The sequence below is a fragment of the Rhinatrema bivittatum genome, chromosome 9 (genome assembly GCF_901001135.1).
Source record: "Rhinatrema bivittatum chromosome 9, aRhiBiv1.1, whole genome shotgun sequence".
NCBI lineage: Eukaryota > Metazoa > Chordata > Amphibia > Gymnophiona > Rhinatrematidae > Rhinatrema > Rhinatrema bivittatum.
The window spans coordinates 176,441,704-176,464,285 of record NC_042623.1 but is presented as its reverse complement, the minus strand read 5'-3'; the positions used below and the strand labels follow the sequence as shown (position 1 = coordinate 176,464,285).

At 40.5% G+C, this 22,582-nt stretch overlaps 1 protein-coding gene across 1 annotated transcript in view; it reads left to right on the top strand.

The window, feature by feature from the left end:
- The first annotated feature begins 1,797 nt into the window (after positions 1-1,797).
- Positions 1,798-22,582, top strand: part of LOC115099594 (extracellular calcium-sensing receptor-like) — a 36,478-nt gene continuing 15,693 nt past the window's right edge. The window contains exons 1-3 of the mRNA XM_029617329.1: positions 1,798-2,293; positions 19,323-19,485; positions 22,127-22,412. Of these exons, the coding sequence (XP_029473189.1) occupies positions 1,798-2,293; positions 19,323-19,485; positions 22,127-22,412 (945 nt within the window). The remainder of the gene's footprint in view (positions 2,294-19,322; positions 19,486-22,126; positions 22,413-22,582) is intronic.

The following is a 22,582-nucleotide window of genomic DNA, read 5'->3' as shown; positions in this document are numbered from 1 at the left end:
TTTTCAATGGCTTCCCAATGGTTTAATGGTTCTATTGGTGAAATAAGAATGTACAATCTAATCTCATATATTAGAACCACGTGATGTAGCTATTAATGGGGGCTCCTTAAAGATCTCATGAAGAGCTAAAATGTGCCAAAGATATACAGGTCATTGAATTAAATGATAAACCCCGTTATCATAACTTGTGTAAATCACAGAGAATAGCTTTGTCTACATTAGCTGAAGTCCCTACTCTGGTTATCAAACCTGCAGCAAGGGGGGGAGCAATAGTATTGCAGGACCACTCTAGATATGAACAAATTATGTGGGAGCATCTTAATGATACAGATTTTTATGTCAGGACCCTCTGGTTTTGTTACAATGGCAGATTAAATGTTTAATTCAACAAATTTTCTTACAGCTAAAGAGAAGAGGTTCTTGTTAATTGAACATCCAAGGACACCTACTATTTATTCAGTCCCTACAATTCATAAGAACCTTAAGACACCTCCCATTAGACCCATTGTGTCTTTAAGTGGGTCTTTTTAGAACCATTGGCTATTTTTGTTGATCAATTTTTGCAACCGCTAGTAATACAGGTTCCATTGTTCCTTAAAAATACAGTACAATTTTTGAAAAACTTATCAGCATTGCAATTAGACAAACATCCTGTGCTGTTTGTGACTATGGATATACAGTCTTTGTATACACAGATTCCACAACAAGTGGCCCTGAAGATTATTGCGACATACTTGACACAACATTTGAGCTTTCAACATATACCTACATCTTTTTTGGTAGAACTAGCTCAAATAGTTTTGTTTAATAATTATTTTATCTTTAATGACCATTTCTATCATCAATCTCATGGTATTCCTATGAGTTCCTTATCAGCTCCATTGGTAGCCAACCTCTCTATGGCCAATTTTGAGCAATGTAATATTTACACTATCCAATGGTGGCATTATATCTTTAAGTGGTACTGGTATATTGATGATATATTTATGATATGTACTGCATCTGAGACAGACCTGTCAGCATTTATCAAGTAGATTAATTCCTTAAATAAACATCTCCAATTTACATTTCAATGTGAAAGAAATTCAATAGCATATTTAGATGTGTTGGTCCAAATTCAGGGACAAAGTATCACAAGAACAGTCCATTGCAAGCCAACAGATAAAACCAATTTATTACAGTACCACAGCCATAATGCCACATCTTTTAAAAGAGGACTTCTGGTTAGTCAATTTTTTCAGATTTGCCGAATATATTCTACATTGGATGAGTCTGAGTAACAGGCTAAATTATTACCTGAAAGATTTAGAACTAGGGGGTATCTATATAGAGATGTCAAACAAGCATATAAACATGCAAAATACTCTGAAAGAAGTGATTTGCTGAAATACAAATCAAAAAAGAAAAGCAATCGTCTAGTGTGTGTACTTCAACAAAGCATGACTACTTCAGCTATAGCGGCATCAATCAAAAAAACATTGGCATGTTATAGCTCTTCATGAGATCTTTAAGGAGACACACACTATAAACAGTTATAATAAAGCACAACGAGTGCAAGTCTCACTATCAAGACATTGTGTAATAGTATTCTTAAAATTTTTTCTTAAAGGTGCTATTATTGTTGTCTAAAGAGCCATCATAACACCTGCAGGCATACCAGCATATTTTGCTTGAAGGTTTTGCCACCTCAGGTCATTTTTAATCATCGAATAATCAAATTCATACATTAAAGACTCTTCTGAAATGTTGAAGTTTCTTTCCACAGTTGAGTTAACTAGTGACAGCATACTTGTCACCATGGACATCGAATCCCTCTACACAGTTATTCCACAGGATGAATTGTTGACTGTAATCTCCACTGTACTAAAGACTCGGGTGCCCCCACAACGTATTCCAACATCATTTGTGATTGAACTCTTACATTTGGCATTAAGCAAGAACTACTTTATGTTCCAGGACAAGTTTTACTTACAAATCTGTGGTACAGCCATGGGGGCAGCCATGGCCCCGGATGTAGCCAATTTATTCGTTACTGCTTTTGAATCACAGTATATTTATCAAAATCAGTGGTCTGCACAGATCAAACACTGGAAACGTTATATTGACGACGTGTTCATAATCTGGCAAGGATCTGTTGCATCTCTTTTAGAGTTCCATTTATGGTTAAACAATTTGAATTCTTGTCTGAAATTTACCATCAATTATGACCAACATCAAGTGGCGTATCTAGACATTCTTGTCACTAGAAGCAGTGACAGCATCATCACTACTCTCTATCGGAAGCAGAATGAGCGTAATAACTTCCTCAGATTCGACAGCTTCCATCCGCATACTTTTAAGTCTAATCTACCTGTAGGGCAATTTATGCGCATCCGACGCCTATGTACAGAAGAAGAAGAATTCAAAACACAGGCAGAACAATTGGCAAAACAATTCTTGCAACGAGGGTATCCTATATCTTGCGTGAAGAGGGCATACCGCAGAGCACTGTATTCAAATCGTGATTACCTGTTCCTCCCAAGGAGTTCGCCGGATTCGAACCCGCAGACGCTGGTTATGAGACATTCGCTCGCATCCTCATCTATTAGCAGAGCCATCAGAGCACATTGGTCAATTTTACAAGATCTTCATCCCATGTTCAAAGAGCCAATACGTATAGCTTACTCCAGAGGCAGGAACATAAAAGATCAAATCGTGCATTCCAGCCTACGTGAGCCATCAATACCTCACATCATATCCAATGATTGTGCTAATTGCACGTTCTGTACTCTAAAATCAACCCAGACCACAATACGTACAGCAACAGGACGATCAGTATCATTACCACCTTCTTCGTGCAGAACATCATATGTTGTTTATGCAATATTTTGCCCCTGCTCACTTATCTACGTGGGCATGACAAAGCGTCCCTTTCGCACACGACTGACAGAACATAAGTGTTGTCTAAAAATGGGAAGAACTGAGGAGACATTGGTTGCACACTTCATGGAGCATAAACATGCATTTGTTGACATTAAGTGGACCATTCTGGAGATAACACCACCGCACTGGAGGTGAGGTGACAGGTTATTACGACTTCGACAAAGCGAACAACGCTGGATTTTTACACTCAATACAGTACATCCAACTGGACTTAATAAAGAAATAGAATGGGTGCATTTTATGTAAATGTCACTTATCCAGCCGACTTGGCCTGATCTCACACAGCTGCCGAATGTAAAATCATTTAATACCAGCTTGATTTCACACAGCTGCCAAATGTAAAATCATTTAAAATCAGCGAGAATCTCACGGCATCTCCGCTCGGACGCCAGAGAGAGAAACACGGCGGTAAGGTTGGGTGAGTGCATTACAGTTCTACTTAGTTCTACCCAGGTACGTGCCAATTTTAAACTATGAGTGTGCTGCACAGCTTATCAAATAATAGTTGTTTGTCCTTCACAGAAGGCTAGAAGTAAGCCAACAACTGAGTAACGGGGCAATTTATCTCCAAAAATAAAAGCGGAAGATTCTTGTTTCAGTCCCTGATGAAGCGGAGCGAAACGCGCGTCGGACTGGGCTTTAAATAAAATTTTCGAGTTACTTCAATGAGCGTATTTACCCCGATATTGAATTTTACAAAAACAAAAAATCCAAAAAAATTGGTGGAAAAATAAAGGACTGGGGCCAATGATTAAAAATGACCTGAGGTGGCAAAACCTTCAAGCAAAATATGCTGGTATGCCTGCAGGTGTTATGATGGCTCTTTAGACAACAATAATAGCACCTTTAAGAAAAAATTTTAAGAATACTATTACACAACGTCTTGATAGTGATCTTTAAGGAGACCCCATTAATAGCTACATCACGTGGTGTTAATATACGAGATTGGATTTTACATTCTTATTTCAATAACAGAATCATTAAACCATCGGAAGCCATTGAAAATGTAACCAATGTAGCAATGCTATTGAAGGAGAGATGTGGATAGACCCAGTTACAGGATACCAGGTGAAGAGAAAATCTGTTACAGATTGTGATTCTACTGATGTGTTTTATGTTAGAAAATCCATTGCCTGTGTGCACATGCACACCAGATTTTATAATCTGTGCACGTATGTGCGGGCGGCACATGCAAGGGGGGGGGCTTTTGCAATTTCCACAGGGTGACGCATTTGGGCCTTCCCCAGTTCACTCCCAGTCCGCTCCAATTAAGGAGCGGACTGGGAGGGAACTTCTTTACCCCTCCCCTACCTAAATTCCCTCTCACTTCTCCTCTCCTCCTCACCCCCTAAACTGTATCTTTTTTTGTTTTTTTCTTTGTTTTGCAACTTACTTCAGCAGAGCTGAAGTAAGTTGCACGCGCCGACCAGCTGCCGGCGCGCAAGTCTTCGGAACAGCTATCAATGGCACTGTCCCGGCCCCGCCCTATCCCTCCCCACCCAGAACATGCCCCCCCCCCCAGGCCCATCCCTTTGAAGAGGTCCATCACGTAGGCACGTATTGGGGTTTATTCACTTGGCAGGGACCTTTCGAAAATTCACTTGGCGCGCGCAAGGCTCAGCCACACCCGTAAACCCCACGATTTGCACACTCGGGCCTTTGAAAATCTACCCTTTAGTGTAGAAGTATTTAAAAAAATAAAATAAAGTTTGAATATCTCTTGAGGTCAGTGCAAAACAAAGGGGGCCCTACATTCAAAGATATCTGGTTATCTAACTTTGAAGGGATATTCAGCTGCATGGCTGATAACTTTAGACCTGCTATTGCGGAGATTTAACCTATTCAGTTAACTTAACTAGATAAGGCTGAATATAGGCACTTATCCAGTTAAGTGCACCTGATAAGTAGGGCTGCCCTGATCCGCCCATTCTCTGCCCATTGACTTTCCGGTTATCTATTTAGTCAGATAAGTGACTTATCCAGTTAGGTGGTGGCCACTGAACACAGACGGATATTTCTCAGCCACCACTTAGCCTCTTTCAATATTGGGCCCAGGAAGTTTTCCTCTTCAAAGCTCATCACAAGCAAACTAGGGGGGTCATTTTCCAACTGTTTTTAAACTCTTTTTTACTATTGTTATATGAGAGAAAATGACACTGAACAAACTACCAATTGCAAGGGCTTCTTAATGCAATAAAAATTTTTTATTAGTCTAAATTTGTCACATGCTATATTGATATCTGGTTACTGTTATAAAACTGTATAGGCTACAAATGGCCTATACAGGAAGCAAAGAATCTAACACATAAATGGCAAGCAAATTAATATAAGACACCTTACTGCTATACTCACATTACATTACGTACACGCCCCAATCATAGTACAGCTTTGCTTGACTACTTCTTCTTTCCAACTGTTTTTATAGGTTTCCTAATATGCATTGCAAGCTAGAAATTTTAATCAGCTCGTTATTGCTCCATACCTACATTCCAGGTCACATTTTCCTTATCTTGCCAACTGTCAACATGGCCTAGTTTCTGTTCCCCTTATCAGTTCCTAGTACGCATGTCCTTGACTTCACAGATAATTATTTATGGTCGTACTCAGAAGCGTAGTCTCACTTTATTTCCTGTTATTCACTTTCTCAATTCAGCCTTGATTTGCTGAAACAGTAAGATCTTTTTGCAACTTGTGCATTTTGCCCAGAGGGTTCAGACCAAGGTTTCTGACCCAAAGGTTTTTCTGCCATCAGCATATTCACACAACTCGCATTATGGTGTTTTCTCGAAAAACACCTTAACGCATGCAAAAAGCACCATAACGCATGGTGCGATGCTAATTTTTAAAAGGGGAGGGATTGGGATGGAGTCAGGGTAGAATTTTGTAAAAGTGGGCTGGCTTCACAAAGTTTTAATACCGAAAATAACTACACCTTTTTCATTGGTGTTAAGCTGTGCGATATGCCCATAACGCAAATTGCAATTTTTTCACAAATTCTGTTTTGGGCATTTTTAGGCTGGGGATGGGCCTGAGATATAGGAGAAGAGGAAAGGAGAGAGAGAGAGCCTCTGGGGGTGGCACTATAGTAAGCAGCTATTTATGCTACTATAGGAGGCCTACCTAGTAATTCAAGGTGAGGTTTAGGTAGTAGTGTAGGGGTTAAGGGCCACTTTGACTTGCAGAGTGAGATGTATGAACAGAACAGTGCACTCTTGTGAAGATTTGATGTCTTTCGGCATGTGGAAACTCACACCTCAATGAGATTTGTACAATATTCTCTCAACCTAGCTTGATGGACTCTCTTCCTGGGTGACATCAAGCTAGACTGAGAGAGAACATTGTACAAATCTCAACGTTGTGTAAGTTTACATCAAGTTAGGTTGAGAGAACATTGTACAAATTTCATCATTGTGTGAGTTTTCACTCTCCGAAAGACATCAAATCTTCACAAGATGTACTGTTCTATTCATACGTCTCACTCTGCATGTCAAAGTGGTCCTTAACCCCTACACTACTACCTAAACCTCACCTTGAGTTACTAGGTGGGCCTCCTATAGTAGCAAAAATAGCTAACTACTACAAGGGCCTTATAGATACTCTCTCTCTCTCTCTCCTTCCCGCCCCACCAGTGGTTGTAGGAAATGCAATAATTGTGGTCTTAGTGTGGAAAGTTAACACACTTTACAGTAATAGCTATGCAAAGCACTAAGACAATGCACATTGTGATAAATAAGCTATTATCATAAAAAAACATAGCCCTCTTCCTACCACACGCAATATTTTGATGAATCTAGCCAACAAAATGTTTTTCAGCTGTAACTGGCTTGCAGAAGTTAATTTCTATAATGTATGTGGAGACTGCATTATTTCATTCACAGTAACCCAACATAGAAAATAAGATAAAATTAGCCAAAATGTACAAGAACAACCCACAGTAATAGATTGGGGTTAGAGCTGAGGATGGTGACCATTGCTCTGTGCTCTAGTACAGCGCTTCTCAACCGGTGTGTCGCCAAACACCGGCAGGTGTGTCACATCTCCCAGAGTCCCACTACCCCATTCTACTTTCCTGCTCCCTTTTTCCAGCCCCGTGAGCCAATTGGAAGCCTCCTTTCTTCCTACCCCCACTGCCTAATGGGAAGCCTCCTTCATTCTGCCTGCCCCCGCGCAGGCCAATCGGAAGCCTCCTCCCTTCTACCTGCCAGTGGGAGTAGGAAGAAGGGAGAAAGCCTTTGATTAGCCAGTGAGGCAGACATCTCATAGCCCGGGGATGGGTTGGGAGGAATGGTAATGTCGAACCCCGACGAAGCAAGGCCGCCACGGGAGCCCATCCTTGTATCTGCAAAGAGGAAACCCAACCCCGACCAAACAAGGCCATCATGGGAGCCCATCCCTGTAGCAGCAAAGAGGAAACCTGAACCCAAACAAGGCCTCCATGGGAGCCCATCCCTGTGGCGGCGAAAAAAAAAGGCCCACTGGAGTAAAGCTGTGGCGGAACTGGAGCCCATCCCTGCAGTGAAGGAAGAAGAAGTTTTTGGTGACAGTTTGTGTGTGGGGGGGTGAATGAGTGCCTGGGTGAGAGCTTGTGTCTGTGGGTGTGAATGGATGCATGGGTGAGAGCATATGTCTATGGGTGTGAATGGGTGAGAGCTTGTGTGTGGGGGTGCCTGGGTGAGAGCTTGTGGGTGTGAATGGGTGCCAGGGTGAGAGCTTGTATGAGTTGGTGTGAATGGAAGTCTGGGTGAGAGCTTGTGGGTGTGAATCAGTGCCTAGGTGAGAGCTGGTGTGAATAGGTGTGAGAGCATTTGTGTGTGATTGAGAGCTTGTATATAAGAAAGCATGAGTGTGATTGAGAGAGAGACTGGTTAGGGAGGTGATGTGTTTCTGTGTGTGTGAGAGAGACAGGTCAGGAAGATGACTGGTGTGAAAGAGACCAAGTCTGGTCATGGGGTCTAAGTGGGGGTGTGTATGAGTGACTAGTTGTGGGTGCTAAGGAAGAGGACTGTGAGGACAGAGCTTCAGCAGCCCTTGTTGCTTCTGGTGAGTGCTATTGGCCTGGAAGGGAATGGAATAGGAGAGTTGCTGGAGAGGGTAAATAAAGGTGGCTTTTTAAATTTATTTTTCTTGATTGACTGCCATTTTAATTATTGGTTATTATGCGATATCTGCTGTTTTGAAATATTTTATTGATATTTGGACATGTTTTAATAATTTTTCTGAGTTTTTAATTGTTGGATATTATTCTATTCAGCAGCTGTTTTGTAACATTTTTAGTATAGCTTTACAATTATTTCTGTGTGGAGCTGTATAGCAGCTTGGCTTATTCTGTTTTCCCAATAGGAAATGATTTAATGTTTAGGGCCTGGTTTAATAGTTGTATTTCTTAGACAGGATTGTTACTGTTGAGTGTGTTCCATAATACAGGTGTAACTTTGTGCGGGTTAGTTTGTGTGCATTATTGCAAATCCTGTTAGATGCTATATTTCTCTTTCCATTTCTCCAGGTTTGCATTGCATGCAGAGTGACTTTTTTGGTTTTCCATTCCAGTTTCTGTCTCCATATTTATAATTTGTGGTTTTTCTGAACTTGGTAAAGGTCAGTTCTGGGTGTGTGACCGAGGTGAGGTATTTTACTAGCATGTAGGCAATTGTATCAATCTTATTTGTTGTGTTTTCTCAATAGGATATGCATTAGTGGTAAATTACTGTCTTTTCACAAGGAAGGCTATTGTGCCTGGTAGTAAAGGGAGTTTGTCTTGCTTTTACTGAGATGTCATCAGAACCAGAATATTTTTTTTTGTATGGCGAGTTGTACAGGTTAATGCCCTAGATCTGTTCTGCACTCATTGCTGGGGGTTGAGGGGATTCCTGTGGATGCAGCGTGCATGTTTACATTTAGCCCCGTGATGGTCACATGTACAGTGTGTCACGCATGTGAGAACCATCTGTCAGGTGTGTCCCGGCCAAAAAAAGGTTGGGAACCACTGCTCTAGTAGACATGCAGAGATAATAATGGAACACACTCTTATTTATTTGCGTTAACTGCAGAGGATTACTGCTAAAAAGCACACATACTGACAGACTTAACTAACCTGGCTCCTGACAGTATAAATCAAGTATTAGATTTATATAAAGAAATTACAGTCCACAAATATTTAAAAGCTCCACATTAATTATGCGTTTTAACTCTCATGATAAATATATGCACAGTACATAAAGGGCAGGGATGCTCCCAAAGGAGCCTCTGTATTTTAATGTTGCCCCAGATGTCAGCAGAGATACCTTCATAATTACAGCACTGCCAGCAGCAAGAAAGCAATTCCCATGGCTTCCCTCCATTCAGTGCTCACTTAAAATATGCCTCATGGAAATCATGACTAGGAAGAAATGAACTTTGAGTGCCTTCATTTTTCATAAACAAAAAGTGCAGTTCTATTTCACTGCTGAAAATTCAGATTGCATGTGAGCTTTGTGTCACTATCATAGCATCGTTAATAATTCAGACAGCAGCTCTTAGAGTTGACCCCCCTCAGAGCCTCTGCTAGGTAAATATCACGAGGCGGTGGATTTCAGAATACACATTGTCATAAAAGGGAGATGTATATATATATATTTATTTATTTATTTATTTATTTATTTATTTATTATTTTTATATACCGACATTCATCTCAATTGAGACATCACACCGGTTTACATTCAGGTACTATAGGTATTTCTCTATCCCCAGAGGGCTTACAATCTAAGTTTTTGTACCTGAATATATATATACTGTATAAGTGTTATATACAGTTCAATTTTTGGCTATAGTATATATCAAATAAAAGAAAATATTGTGGTGGCTTTCCTCGCAACCCAAATAATGGCTCCAACATTGTTTGGAAACTCTTTTCAATAGCTCACAATTTTCTCCTTTTGTTATGGATGTTTTGGAAGACTCAGAAAGTTACTCAGAAGGGCCCATAAAAAGATATTCAGAGCACGCAGGAGAAGCAGTCAACCTGTGCTCCGCTTCTGGCTCTGCCACCACCCACCTAGTTACCCGAGTTTCATTTGCCTTCCCCAAGCAGATTTACTTCTGCTCAGAGTAGGAAACATAGAAACATAGAAATGACGACAGAAAAAGGCCAATCGGCCCATCCAGTCTGCCCAGCAAGCTCCCATACTTATCTGTTTCATCAACCACCAAGTTCAGGGCCCTTGTTGGTAACTGTTAGATTCAAATTTCCTGCCATCCCCTGTCATTGATGCAGCGAGTAATGTTGAAGTTGCATCAAAGGTGAGCATAAGACTTAATGGTTAAGGGTAGTAACCGCCACATCAAGCAAGTTACCCCGATGCTTGGTTACCCAGACTGCACAGATCAATGCCTTGTTGGATGTTGTCTGAATGTAAAACCTGTTTTCCACATTTCCCCCTACCGCTGAAGCAAACAGCAGTGCTGTATATGTATTCAAAGTGATGTATCAGGCTTAATTGGTTTAGGGTAGTAACTGTCGTAATAGGCAAGCTACCCCCACGCTTATTTGTTTACCCAGATTGTGAAGTTCTGTCCATGTTGGTGGTTGTCTGAATGCAAATCCTGTTTTCCACATTTCCCCCTGCTGTAGAAGCAGAGAGCGACTCTGTATATGCATTCAAAGTGATGTATCAGGCTTAATTGGTTTAGGGTAGTAACCGCCGTAATAAGCAAGCTACCCCCACGCTTCTTTGTTTACCCAGATTGTGAAGTTCAGTCCTTGTTGGTGGCTGTCTGAAAGTACCGGTAAGTCCTGCCAGCCTCCGTTTTTCCACCATCTTCCTCTTATTATTTCCTAGGGGGAAGAAAAATGTATTTTTTATTTTCTTCCCATGGAAACCACGGGAGCTTGGCTAGGCCCCCCTTTTTTGCCCCCCTTTACTCTATCCTATTTGATTATCATGGAAAAGGATGTATCATGAGAGAGATTTGAAGTTGTTCTTTTTGAAAGCAGTTTCTAGACATTTTTGAAAAGTACCAGGATCACTGCAGCACTTGTCTGTTTAAGAACAACATAGCTAGACCCTTACCCACTGCACAAGCATCTCGACATTCTATCCATACAGGAACCTCCCTCCCCCAACACTCATACTTTTTCATTCCACTCTCGCACAATCACTAGAACAAGTATACACTATGTGGATCTCCACTATACACATGCACCCATACTCCTGCACTCAAATCTCATTCATATGCACACATACCACTAAGTCTAAACCCTTCTCTGTACTGGAGAAAGTGCAGAGAAGGGGACAAAAATAATATGGGGCATGGAATGGCTGCCCTATGAGGTAAGGCTAAGGAAGTTAGGGCTGTTCAGTTTGGAGAAAAGACGACTGAGGGGGGGGGGGGGGGGATATGATAGAAGTCTACAAAATCATGAAAGGACTTGAACAAGTTAATGTAAATCGGTTATTTATCCTCTCAGATAATAGAAGTACCAGGGGGCACTCCATGAAGTTAGCAAATAGCTCATTTAAAACAAATTGAAGAAAGTTATTTTTCACCCAGCACATACTTAAGCTCTGGAATTAATTGCCAGAGGATGTGCAGTTAGTGTAACTGGGTTTAAAAAAGGTTTGGATAAGTTCCTAGAGGAAAAATCCAAAAACTGCTGTTAATTAATAAACAATAGTAGCTTGAGATTTATTTAATGTTTGGGTACTTGCCAGGTATTTGTGACATGGATTGGCCACTGTTGGAAACAGGATGCTGGGCTTGATGGACCCCTGGTCTGACCCAGTATGGCAATTCTTATGTTCTAACTTCAAAGACAATAAATGCAGGAAAAATTAAAAGAAAATTATTTACAAAAATATTATTAGATTTCCACACTTTTCCCTCTTTCCTTGGGAACAAAATGTCGGGGTATCAGAACCTCATTGTGGTTCTGATACCACAATGAGGTTCTGATATTTCTTCCATCTACTGCTTCTAGCAAGTCAGGATGAGGCTGAAAGCCTGATAAAAGGAATGTCAGTGAAGATGTCTCACAAACAATATGGAAAGCAGCTGGTGCAAAACAAGAAATTAAGCAGTACATACTACCACACCTCTAAAAGGGTCCTCTCTTCCCCTCCTTAACAGTCCTCAGAGAATGCATGCGTGCATCCATCCACTAGTGGCATGCCCAGGGCTGGCCAACTCCTGCCTTGAGAGCCACAGACAGGCCAGAATTTCAGGATATCCACAGAGGTAGATTTTCAAAGGGGTACGCGTGTACGATACGCACTTACCCCCCGAAAACCTACCCCAAACCCCCCCTACGTGCGCCAAGCCTATTTTGCATAGGCTCGGCGGCGCGCACAAGCCCCGGGACGCATGTAAGTCCCGGGGCTTTGCAAAGGGGGCGTGTCGGGGGCGTGCCGTGAGTGACACGGCATTTTGGGGCGTGGTGCCGGCCCGGGGGCGTGGTCGAGGCCTCCGGACCACGCCCCCGGGTCAGGTGATAGCGCGCCAGCAACCTGCAGGCGTAAATCTGCCAACAAAGGTAGGGGGAGGTTAGATAGGGTCGGGGGGGTGGGTTAGGTAGCGGAAGGGAGGGGAAGGTGAAGGGAGGCGGAAGGAAAGTTCCCTCCGAGGCCGCTCCGATTTCGGAGCGGCCTCGGAGGGAACAGGCAGCGCGCGCTGGGCTCGGCGCGCGCAAGCGGGTGCACATTTGTGCAACCTGCGCGCGCCGACTCCGGATTTAATAAGATACGCGCGGCTATGCGCGTATCTTATAAAATCCAGCGTACTTTTGTTCGCGCCTGGTGCACGAACAAAAGTACGCCCGCGTGTACATTTATAAAATCTACCCCAGCATGAATATGCATGAGATCATGAGATAGATTTGCATACAATGGGGGCAGTGCAGGAAAATCTATTTCCTGCATAGTCATTGTGAATCTCATGAAAATATGGCCTGTTTGTGGCTATCAAGGACCCCTGCGCTAGCCCTTTGGAGAGGCAGCTACATGCTCTCCATAATTAAGGGAAAAGAGATGAAAGAAAGTAGTAGTAGAAAGCAAGTCCAATACAAGATACACTTACGAGCGCATGAGAAAGTAAGGAAAGGATGCACAGAAGAAAATATCCATACAGTGTGACTCGGAAAGACAAAGGTAAGCAGCATGATAGATGTGACGCAGGAAACAGAGAAAATTGCAACAAAGGACCATGCCCAAAACACAAAAAGGAAGAAATGCCAACGTATGCACACGCAAAACAAAGAGGGGAAAGAAGGCGTGAGCTTACTCTGAGGATATTTTGGACCAAATAATAGACACAAACAAGACAGGAGAATACAGTGGGTGCCATTTCACTGCATCAGAAAAAGACAGATGCCACATGAAAGGACCCTTGCACACACACAAAGTGCCAAGCTAGGCAGTGCCAGACATGTGCAAGTAAATACTCGTGGCGCAGATCTCTTCCACCAGCCATAACACTGAGGATGCTCCATCAGGCTCTACCACCCTCCTAGAGCTTCCAATAGTACAAGTTCATGAAATCTCTTTCCAAGAGCTCCCAACGTTCTCTTTTTTTCCTGGCTGTTTTTCAGATATTTGGCACATGTGACTTTCTTCCATGTCTCCCCAAGGATTCTGACGTCTTGGGATGTATTTCATCTCTAGAATTCAGATGTCATTGAAACTGATTCTGCATTGACTTGACAGCGCAATAGTTGCCAGGGCAGCCAGAACTCGATTTGCTGACTTTTTGTTTATATGTGGAATTTATAACATTTCTTCAGCACAGCTTTTGCAAATTAAGATATATTTATTTTTCACAAGCTTATGTAAAGGTGCTTGAGAAAATAAATAGCTGAGTAATGGAACATGAAACAACTTGTGCTTTTTTTTTTAATTATTATTTAGTTTAAGGAGAGGCCCTTTAGAAAGGATGCACGTTTCCTTACCCATTTCTCTTTTCCCTATATCACATACAAAGAGAAAATACATGTCTGCCCATATGCAATAGCAATACATGTTGTGTAAAAGTTGCTTATCACCAGTTTGCTAACTGTGATAAATACTAAATAAAATTCAGCTGAACATAAAAACAAAAGGCTATTTGCTCCATAGATTATAAAATGGTTTAACTGGCAGAAGGCATACACCTGAGGTTTACAATTTCCCATTTCTGCTGCAATCATACTCAGTCTATCATGTCACCCTCACTGATACAGCTGCTGGTATTTAGCCTAGTGTACAGTTCTGGCCAAATTAGCCACCAATCTTGCAGCAGAGCAGATGAGTCATCCCTCAGGCTAAATCCAGATAGAATTTTCTTTTCCAGCTACATGGGTTATTATACATACAATCAATCTTTCTTGCTCATTTCTTTGATTTCCTGATGGGGCTAAAAGATTAAATTCCATGTGCACATCCACAATAATAATAAGACTAGACTAATTGCATTAAGAAACCAGAATCTGGAAAGTAATGCTAGAAATGCTTATCTAATTGACTTGATGATATAATTGTGTTGATTTAAGTAATCCAATAATATACAAAGTAATTTTCTGCTATTGCATACTCTGAAAAGAACCTGTGCAGCTTGGGATTTTAAGTTAACATTCATGTGTTTTGAACACTGTGTTAGAACTAATTTATAAAGGTTTTGATTATGAACAATTGGTCCACAAGAGACTTAACTTGGCATGCAAGTTTAGGGTGGCACAAAACGAATGTCCATGTTACTTAGATGGCCATTCTATGGGAGGATATTATTAGCATTCCCTCCAGCAGGTATTTATATCCAGTTGCATAACAATTAAACTCTGGAATTTGTTGCCAGAGGATGTGGTTAGTGCAGATAGTATAGCTGTGTTTAAAAAAGGATTGGATAAGTTCTTGGAGGAGAAGTCCATTACTTGCTATTAATTAAGTTGACTTAGAAAATAGCCACTGCTATTACTAGCAACGGTAACATGGAATAGACTTAGTTTTTGGGTACTTGCCAGGTTCTTATGGCCTGGATTGGCCACTGTTGGAAACAGGATGCTGGGCTTGATGGACCCTTGGTCTGACCCAGTATGGCATGTTCTTATGTTCTTATGAATAATGAATTGTTAGAATTGTAGTTTATCCTTCTACCTGAGTAGGATAATCATCTGAGTGATTCCAGTTCTCCTGCTAGCAAAGAGTCAGATAAGCAAGGTCTTCCAAAAATGAACTGTTTGCTATTGCTATTGCTCATGCACGGGTAGTAAGTAGTTCCTCCTATAAAGCAAATTGTTCACTTTCTCACCAGGACCGAATCTCACTTTATTCTACAATGACCATAACATACAGCAGTCTAAAATCACAGTAATAAGCGATTTGTTAAAGACCTTTTCATAGTGGTGCTCATGGTGATAAACTAGTTCAATGAGAAATTTAAGGGATGATTACAAGGTGAGATCAGGATGCTTATAGCTTACAGATTTCCTCAGGTCAAACATAGCAGTATGCTTCAGGTGCAGTCTGGGAAACCAAAACTCTATTTATACTATATTCACTGCTCAAAACACATTTCATTTAATTATCTTTAGCCCCATACAATATTTTATCAGAACTGATCATTAATTAGCAATAACCCCCCAAGTCAGGTATTTTGTGGTTCTCTAACCCCCCAAGTCAGGTATTTTGTGGTTCTCCATGCCCTGCCAGATGGCTGAAAGCTCAAGGTAATATATAGTGCCCTAAACTTGACTTTTGACAGGGCATTTGTAAATGAAAGATGTCCAAATTGGAGGTTATTATTTTACTACACAGAGTAACTGAATCATTAAAAAAAAAGCCATAGCAACATAAGTCTGATTTATCAAAACATTTTCCAATAGGCAAAGAATAGCAGAAAATCTGTGATAAATCAGGCACTGCATTTTTTACCTTTGTGAGGCAGACAGAATAAGGGATTCCCATACCAGCATCCTTATCATGCCCTTAGGGACTGTGATGATTCTTTGGAAAGATGCCTAGCACTACAGTAACATGAGATAACCATTTTGAATATTCAGTAGTTTGAGGTCATTCCATTTTGGAACCTAATTGTTCCCCCTCTAACGAAATAATAATGCTTTTGACGGCCTTTGGAGAAAATATTTTACAGTTTTGATCAGTTACCATTAAATGCCAAGAAGCCTGTTCAGATGAGATACATATATTGCCCTTCCATTGAAATCATTTCATACCTGAACCTTTTACAGTAGCTCAAAGCTATAACAAATATCGATTCTCATGTGGAATGCTGGCACTTCTCAATATCCTTAAGCAGCATTCCCATGAAAAGGTTTAAAAATGTATTTGCATGAAACAAGGATTGAGAAGAAGGTCTCAGCTACAGTTGTCATTAGATGAGTAATTTTTAATTGCCTGAAATAAATTCTGAGACTCCATTATCTTCATTTCCCCCAGTTTCACAATTATTTTTATGTTTATTGATTTCAGAAGAAAAACACAATAGAAACCAAGACGGAACTAGACCAATAATCAGGCACAGATACACAGCCCAAGTACAGGTATGTTGAAAAACTGATTTCCATAAGGTTTGAATGCTCGCACATGCCCAGAAACAATGGCTAAAAGTGCTTTCTAACATCCTGCATTTCAGACAAGCACTGTCCCAGGTAATACCAGCCTTAAATGCCCGCAATGATGAAAAGTAAAGCCTTTGCACCACCTTAAACTGTGTTTCTCACAGATTAGCACTTTCTTTTAATTTTCCCAGCCCAGATAAGGAAAACCTAATATCATCTTCTTCCAGATCAATTCCCAGATCTTTCATCCATTTCACTGTTATAGAAGAGAATGGATCTACTGTCCAATATCCCATTATACCCCTGTATAATTTAGAAAGTTGCCCAGACTAAGGCACAAATTTAATAACTATCCCTTCAAATTTCCCTGCTTTAAAAATCTCCTTATTACCATGTAATACAGATTCAATAATACAATGACATATTTGCAAATAGGCATAAAAGTACTTGTGGTCTAAGTGATATTTGTCTTTCATTGTTTGAAATGTAAGTATCCCTGTTGAGAATCTAACAACAATTGACCAATCAGCCTAAGACCAACGTTCTCCCATTTGTGAAAAACAACATGATCTATTCCCAGTGGAAAAGCCCCATTCCCTCTAAGTGGCAAAAATATTGAGACTTTTGGAGATTACTCGTATTTCACCCTCACCCATTTCCAGGCCTGAAGAACAGATGTAAATAATGGATCAGTCTTTAACCCCCACGGGAGTATCACTTTTCCTGCATGTAGAATATGATAGCCCTAGAGGTTTCACTAGGCCACTATCTAACTGAATATATGACACTACTTTGTTCCCCCAACCAATCCCTTATTATGCGTAAGAAACAAGCCACATTGAAAACCCACACATTCGGCAGTTTTAGGCCACCATCACGAACATCAAACTGCAAGCCCAACAATTTCATAAGCGTTTATCCATTCCAAATAAATTGAGAAATCAACTCATTCCATAGTAGCACATCTTTTTTCAAGATCCATATCAGCAAAGTTTGCAACTCATATAGTCACTTTAGCAGAATGGTCATTTTAACCAATTGGATCCTGCTATACCAAGGTATTGCAAGAAACTGCTACCTATCCAGCAAATGTTTTGTACTTTCCACCAATGGATTGATGTTCAATTGATAAACCTTTGAAATATCCCTAGGAATCCGAAGACCCAAATTTACAATCTCATACTGTTACACTGGAGGTGGACTCTTGGCCTGGTGCAGGATTGGTACGGTCCTCTGGTCGGACCCAGAGAACACCTGCCACCAGGAGATGGAGCACACAAGGAGACAGAGGCTAGCTGGAGCTTCACCAATAACAGTCTGGGGTTTCCGCAGGTTGAGCCCTTGGATACCCGGACCGCCTGGACTTAGGTGGGCCTCTGGTGGTCTCCTAGAGAGGTAGCAGAGAGGTGTGCCCACCATGAGCAAGGGTTCACTGCTGAAGCAGAGTGGATGAGCTAGACCTGCACCAGAAGCTTCGGGGACCTCAGGAAGGCAACAGTTCAAGGAGGTCCTCCGGGCAACACAGGCAGCACCTGTAGGTCTAGCCAAGTAGAAGCCGCGGTTGGTTTCCAAGTAGATTGGCCCAATGGTCAAAGAAGGCCAGAAGAGAGTGTCCGAGTGAAGCGCAAGGGTCAGAGCCAGAGTATTAGTCCAGGAGAGGTCAGCCAAAGCAGGGGTCAATACCAGAATCAGTCCGTGCATAGTCAAGGCAAATGAGGGTTGGTTCCAGGCGGCAGACAAGAGAATGGTCAGGCAGGCAGTGGTCAGTTCCAGGCGGCAGGCAGAGAATAGTCAGGCAGGCGATGGTCAGTTCCAGGTGGCAGGCAAGAGAATGGTCAGGCAGGCAGTGGTCGGTTCCAGGTGGCAGGCAAGAGAACAAAACATAGAAGAATAAGTGAACCTAATCCCACATGTTTTTTCTCCTACTCTGGAGAGAACTCAGATGATACTCCTTGTTTCAAGGAGAGAAAATTGCATCTTCTCCCATAATCTAAAGGAAAAGCATATGAGAGGGTTAGTATACCCGGAATTGAAATAGCACATGTTCGGATCAGTATAGAATGAATTTAATCCCCATAGGCTTTCTAATATTGCAGATTGTTTAACAAGAAGAGACAGGCAGGGGCATGGTCTCCACCTTTATGCTTGCTGCTTTTTCTCTCATGCAACTGGGACTGATTTGGGAACACTAATTGGACAGATGGTCCAAAATCAATTGTTTTAAAAGCGAGATGCTAAAGATATCAAGGTAGAACCAGAAGCTGGGAGGAAAGTTCTTACTGTTACCACTTCAGCTTGGAGACAAAAAACAGTGAGAGTCAGGCGCTATCCCACAGAAGTGAAAGATTTGTAAATGCCAGTAGAGTTCACATCCTAAATTCGATATAAACCAGACAGAGATGCCAAGTGGAAAAGGCTGCCAGAAAGCCAGGGACTGAATCATTGCTGGTTATAGCCTTTGTTGTTCCTGGCTGACAAGCTAGATCTGAGGCAGTATGGTTGCTTTAAATTCTTCCTAATGAATGCTATGCAGCAAAAAAAGTCCTTGTTTACGAGATTACATTTTAGAATATTTACAAAATATGCAAATTGTGAACAAAATTAATCTTAAAAATACAAATTGAATTTGCTACTGTAGGGTCTTATTTTAGTTTTTAGTTGAATCTTGGACATTTTCGATGTTCAAGCAAAATAAGGAATTCTGTTGGAGACAAGTCTGAATGTCAAAAAATCAACAAGAGAAAACATTCATGCAAAATTATGTTACAAAAGTAAACACTAGCTCGTTGGTTTTCTCAGGATAATTCCATTCACCCACAGCAATGTATTTAAGATACATTCTTCTTTGCTGGTGGGTGCAATTTTTGTCTGTGGCTGTAGTTCCAGGAAACATTTACCCACCTTGTACACTAGGACACTTCAATCTGCCTGTTATTGCAAAAGAAGGAGATGTGAACATTGGAGGTCTGTTCTCAATCCATTTTTGGGTGTCAGAACCCAATTTGTCTTTTATAAGACCACCCGAAGCAACAAAATGTAAAGGGTAAGGCACAGGGTTTTTTTTCCTTTTTTCCATAGGCATAATATCATCACTGGCAATAAGATTCATTTTATTTAAATATATATCATTTTATAAACAGTATACTTTTCCCTGATTTCAACCTAGAATGCAGAAAAAATATATTCTAATGTGGTCCCTGATTATCTCTTTATCACCAGATGAGTTAAGATCTTTGCAGGATTTAAAAATGTTTTGGAAACGGCTTAAGGAAATGCTTTTTCAAGAAGCTTTTCAGACAGCTCTACACAAGACAATGCAGATTTTATTGTATGATTCACAGGGTTTTTTTTATTGGTATATGATTTTATGTTGTGCCTTATTATTGTATTTTATGTTTTAATCGTAATCCGCCTAGCATGGCAGAATATAAACAATTTTAAATAAATAAAATAGTGGTAGATTTTTTATAAGAAGGAAAATACCACTGCTGAAACTCTGGAAATACTAGGGACCAAATAATTAACTAAAAGCTAACAGTATAATGCATTGTTTTTATTTCATTATATTTTCTGAAGCCCATTCTTTGAAAATTAAAGTTCCCCAGGAAAACTTGTTTTTAAAACATTCTGTTCACTAGAACACTGTAATCTGGATTGAAGAAAGTCGTTCTGAAAGGAATTCACTGTATTTGATAATGTTTTTGTGAACAGTTTAATGCAAAGTTCAAGTAAGAAAAATACAAGTGAACCTTTCCATGGAAGCTTTTGCTAACAGAGAAATTTTGAATCTCTATATAATAGATTTATTTAAATGACTCCTTTAGGCTGGCAGTTCTGCACATTATCCTTCTCAGCTTGTATAGCTCCAATATTTATAACATAGTAACAATGGCAAAAAAAGACCAAATGGTCTATCCAGTCTGCCCAGCAAGTTTCATCTGGTAGTAACTGCCACTCTGTGCTGGTTACCCCCAACCCTGATGTTAAGGCTAGTAATGTTTACAATCAGATAATTTGCCTGAACATTTTTTGCTTTTGGTCTTGGCTGTAGAAGCAGTCCCGTGCTTTTTCCCTTGATGTCTGCGTATCAGTATCCCGGACCGTAAAAGTTGGGCCCCAATGTTGGCTGTCGTCTGAATCCAATGACCCCCCCAACCATCTAAGCAGAGAGTGATATCACAAATGCACCAAAAGCATCAAGGCTAATCAGTTAATGGTAGTAATTCCCATGTCTTCTGATTAAGGGTAGTAACTGCCGCTCCATGTACAGTGTTTATCCCATGCCCTCTTGAATTTGCATCCTCATCACCTTCTCTGGAAGTGAATTCCAGACATCCACCACCCTTCTCCATGAAGAAATATTTCCTGACATTGGATCTGAGTCATCCCCCCTGGAGTTCTTTTTGTGAGCCCTAGTTCTATTGTTTCCTTTCCAACAGAAAAGGTTCATGCATCATTGAAACCTTTCAAGTATCTGAAGGTCTGTATTATATCTCTCCTGCACCTCCTCTCTTCCAGGGTGTTGATATTCAGATCCTTCAGCCTCTCCTCATGTCCTTCAATACAGACCCCGCATCATTTTGGTTGCTCTTCCAGAAAAGGGTGTGGGGTCTGTAGATTTTCTTCTGCATTCACTGGATACTTGTCTAGTCCAGGTAGAGCATTTAAAGAACATAAAAGCCGTCTTGTATTTTCTGAATAATTTTGCATTATTCACACTTTTCTCTCATTTGCAGTTATTAACTTCATCATCCATAAGGAATTTTGTAACTATGTTTAGGAGAGAGAGAGAGAGAGGTGAAAAACTATCACATGACTTTATGCAGATGTAGTTACAATTTGCAATTCCCTCCCCTTTTTCTCATTTGCATCGCGCCAAACCTTATGGTGCTTTCGCATGCATTAATGGCATTTTTTGCATGCCTTAACGCATGCAAAAATGCCATATAGCACTTTGATAAATGATCCCCTATGTTAGCTGTCTAGAATGCCAATGTACTAAAGGGAGATGAATTTTGCAAAGTCTGCTTCACTCAGAGAAATGAAAAATAGTGTGCATTCATTTGTTTTTTGGTATGTTTTTTGTTATATATGTTGAATCTGTAAAGCACCTTGAAATTTGTTGATCAAGCAAGTTATAAATTTATAAATTAAATAAAATTTGCTATTGCATGCACTATTTCCCCTTTTAGCGTGCCAAGCAGACTTTCCTAAGTTTTTTTGCCTTCCCAAAAAGTAAAATTTCATGCTCACTTTTATGCTTGTAGAATTGTATTTAAATTTATAGTTAATGCGGTGCTGCAATGCAAAATTATGCAAAGCAGCTCATTCCCTATTAATGCAGAGAAAAAGTACACTTGTTATTGACTTTGCAAATTTGATTGTGTAAAAAAAAATAGCTACACCTCATTGAAAATAATTTCACCTCTATGAGGTGTAGTTATTTGTTTTGCAAGGATTGCTGTAGAAAAAGTATGCAAGATATTTTTGTATCAGGCTCGTTGGCATGTTGATCCTTGTAAAAAAAAAAAAAAAAAAAAACCATGCAAATAATTGCAAGTAGCGTATGAAATTCAGTGCACCCTAGTATATCAGCCATTTTTGTACATTTGGAAAAAAGGTTGCGTTGACTACATAAAAGATAATGGCTGCACAATAAACATCTTTCTTATTTTTTCTTTCAGTTTTAGCTTTCGAATATTTAGATGGGTGCAGACAATGATTTTTGCCATTCAGGAAATCAACAGAGACAAGGAACTTCTTCCAAATGTGTCACTGGGTTATAAAATATATGATTCCTGTGGTACCCATTTCCAGTCACTAAAGGCTGCACTATCACTCATCTGGGGAGCAGGGGCTGGGGCTTCTAACTGTAATTGCCTTCCTTTGGTTCCGGTGCTGATTGGAGACTCCGGGTCAACTCAATCCATTGTTGTAGCAAGACTAATGGGGATTTTCACAATTCCAATGGTAGGATCATGTTTGCATTTGATGTATCTTTTTCACACACCTTGCCCATTATTTTATAGACTAAATAAACATGTTTCTCCATTAAATTCAGTCTTCTAGATGTCCAAGACTATGGGTCAGCCACTGATTTGGACAGGTAGACCCTCCTCACACACAAGAGCCAGCTGTAC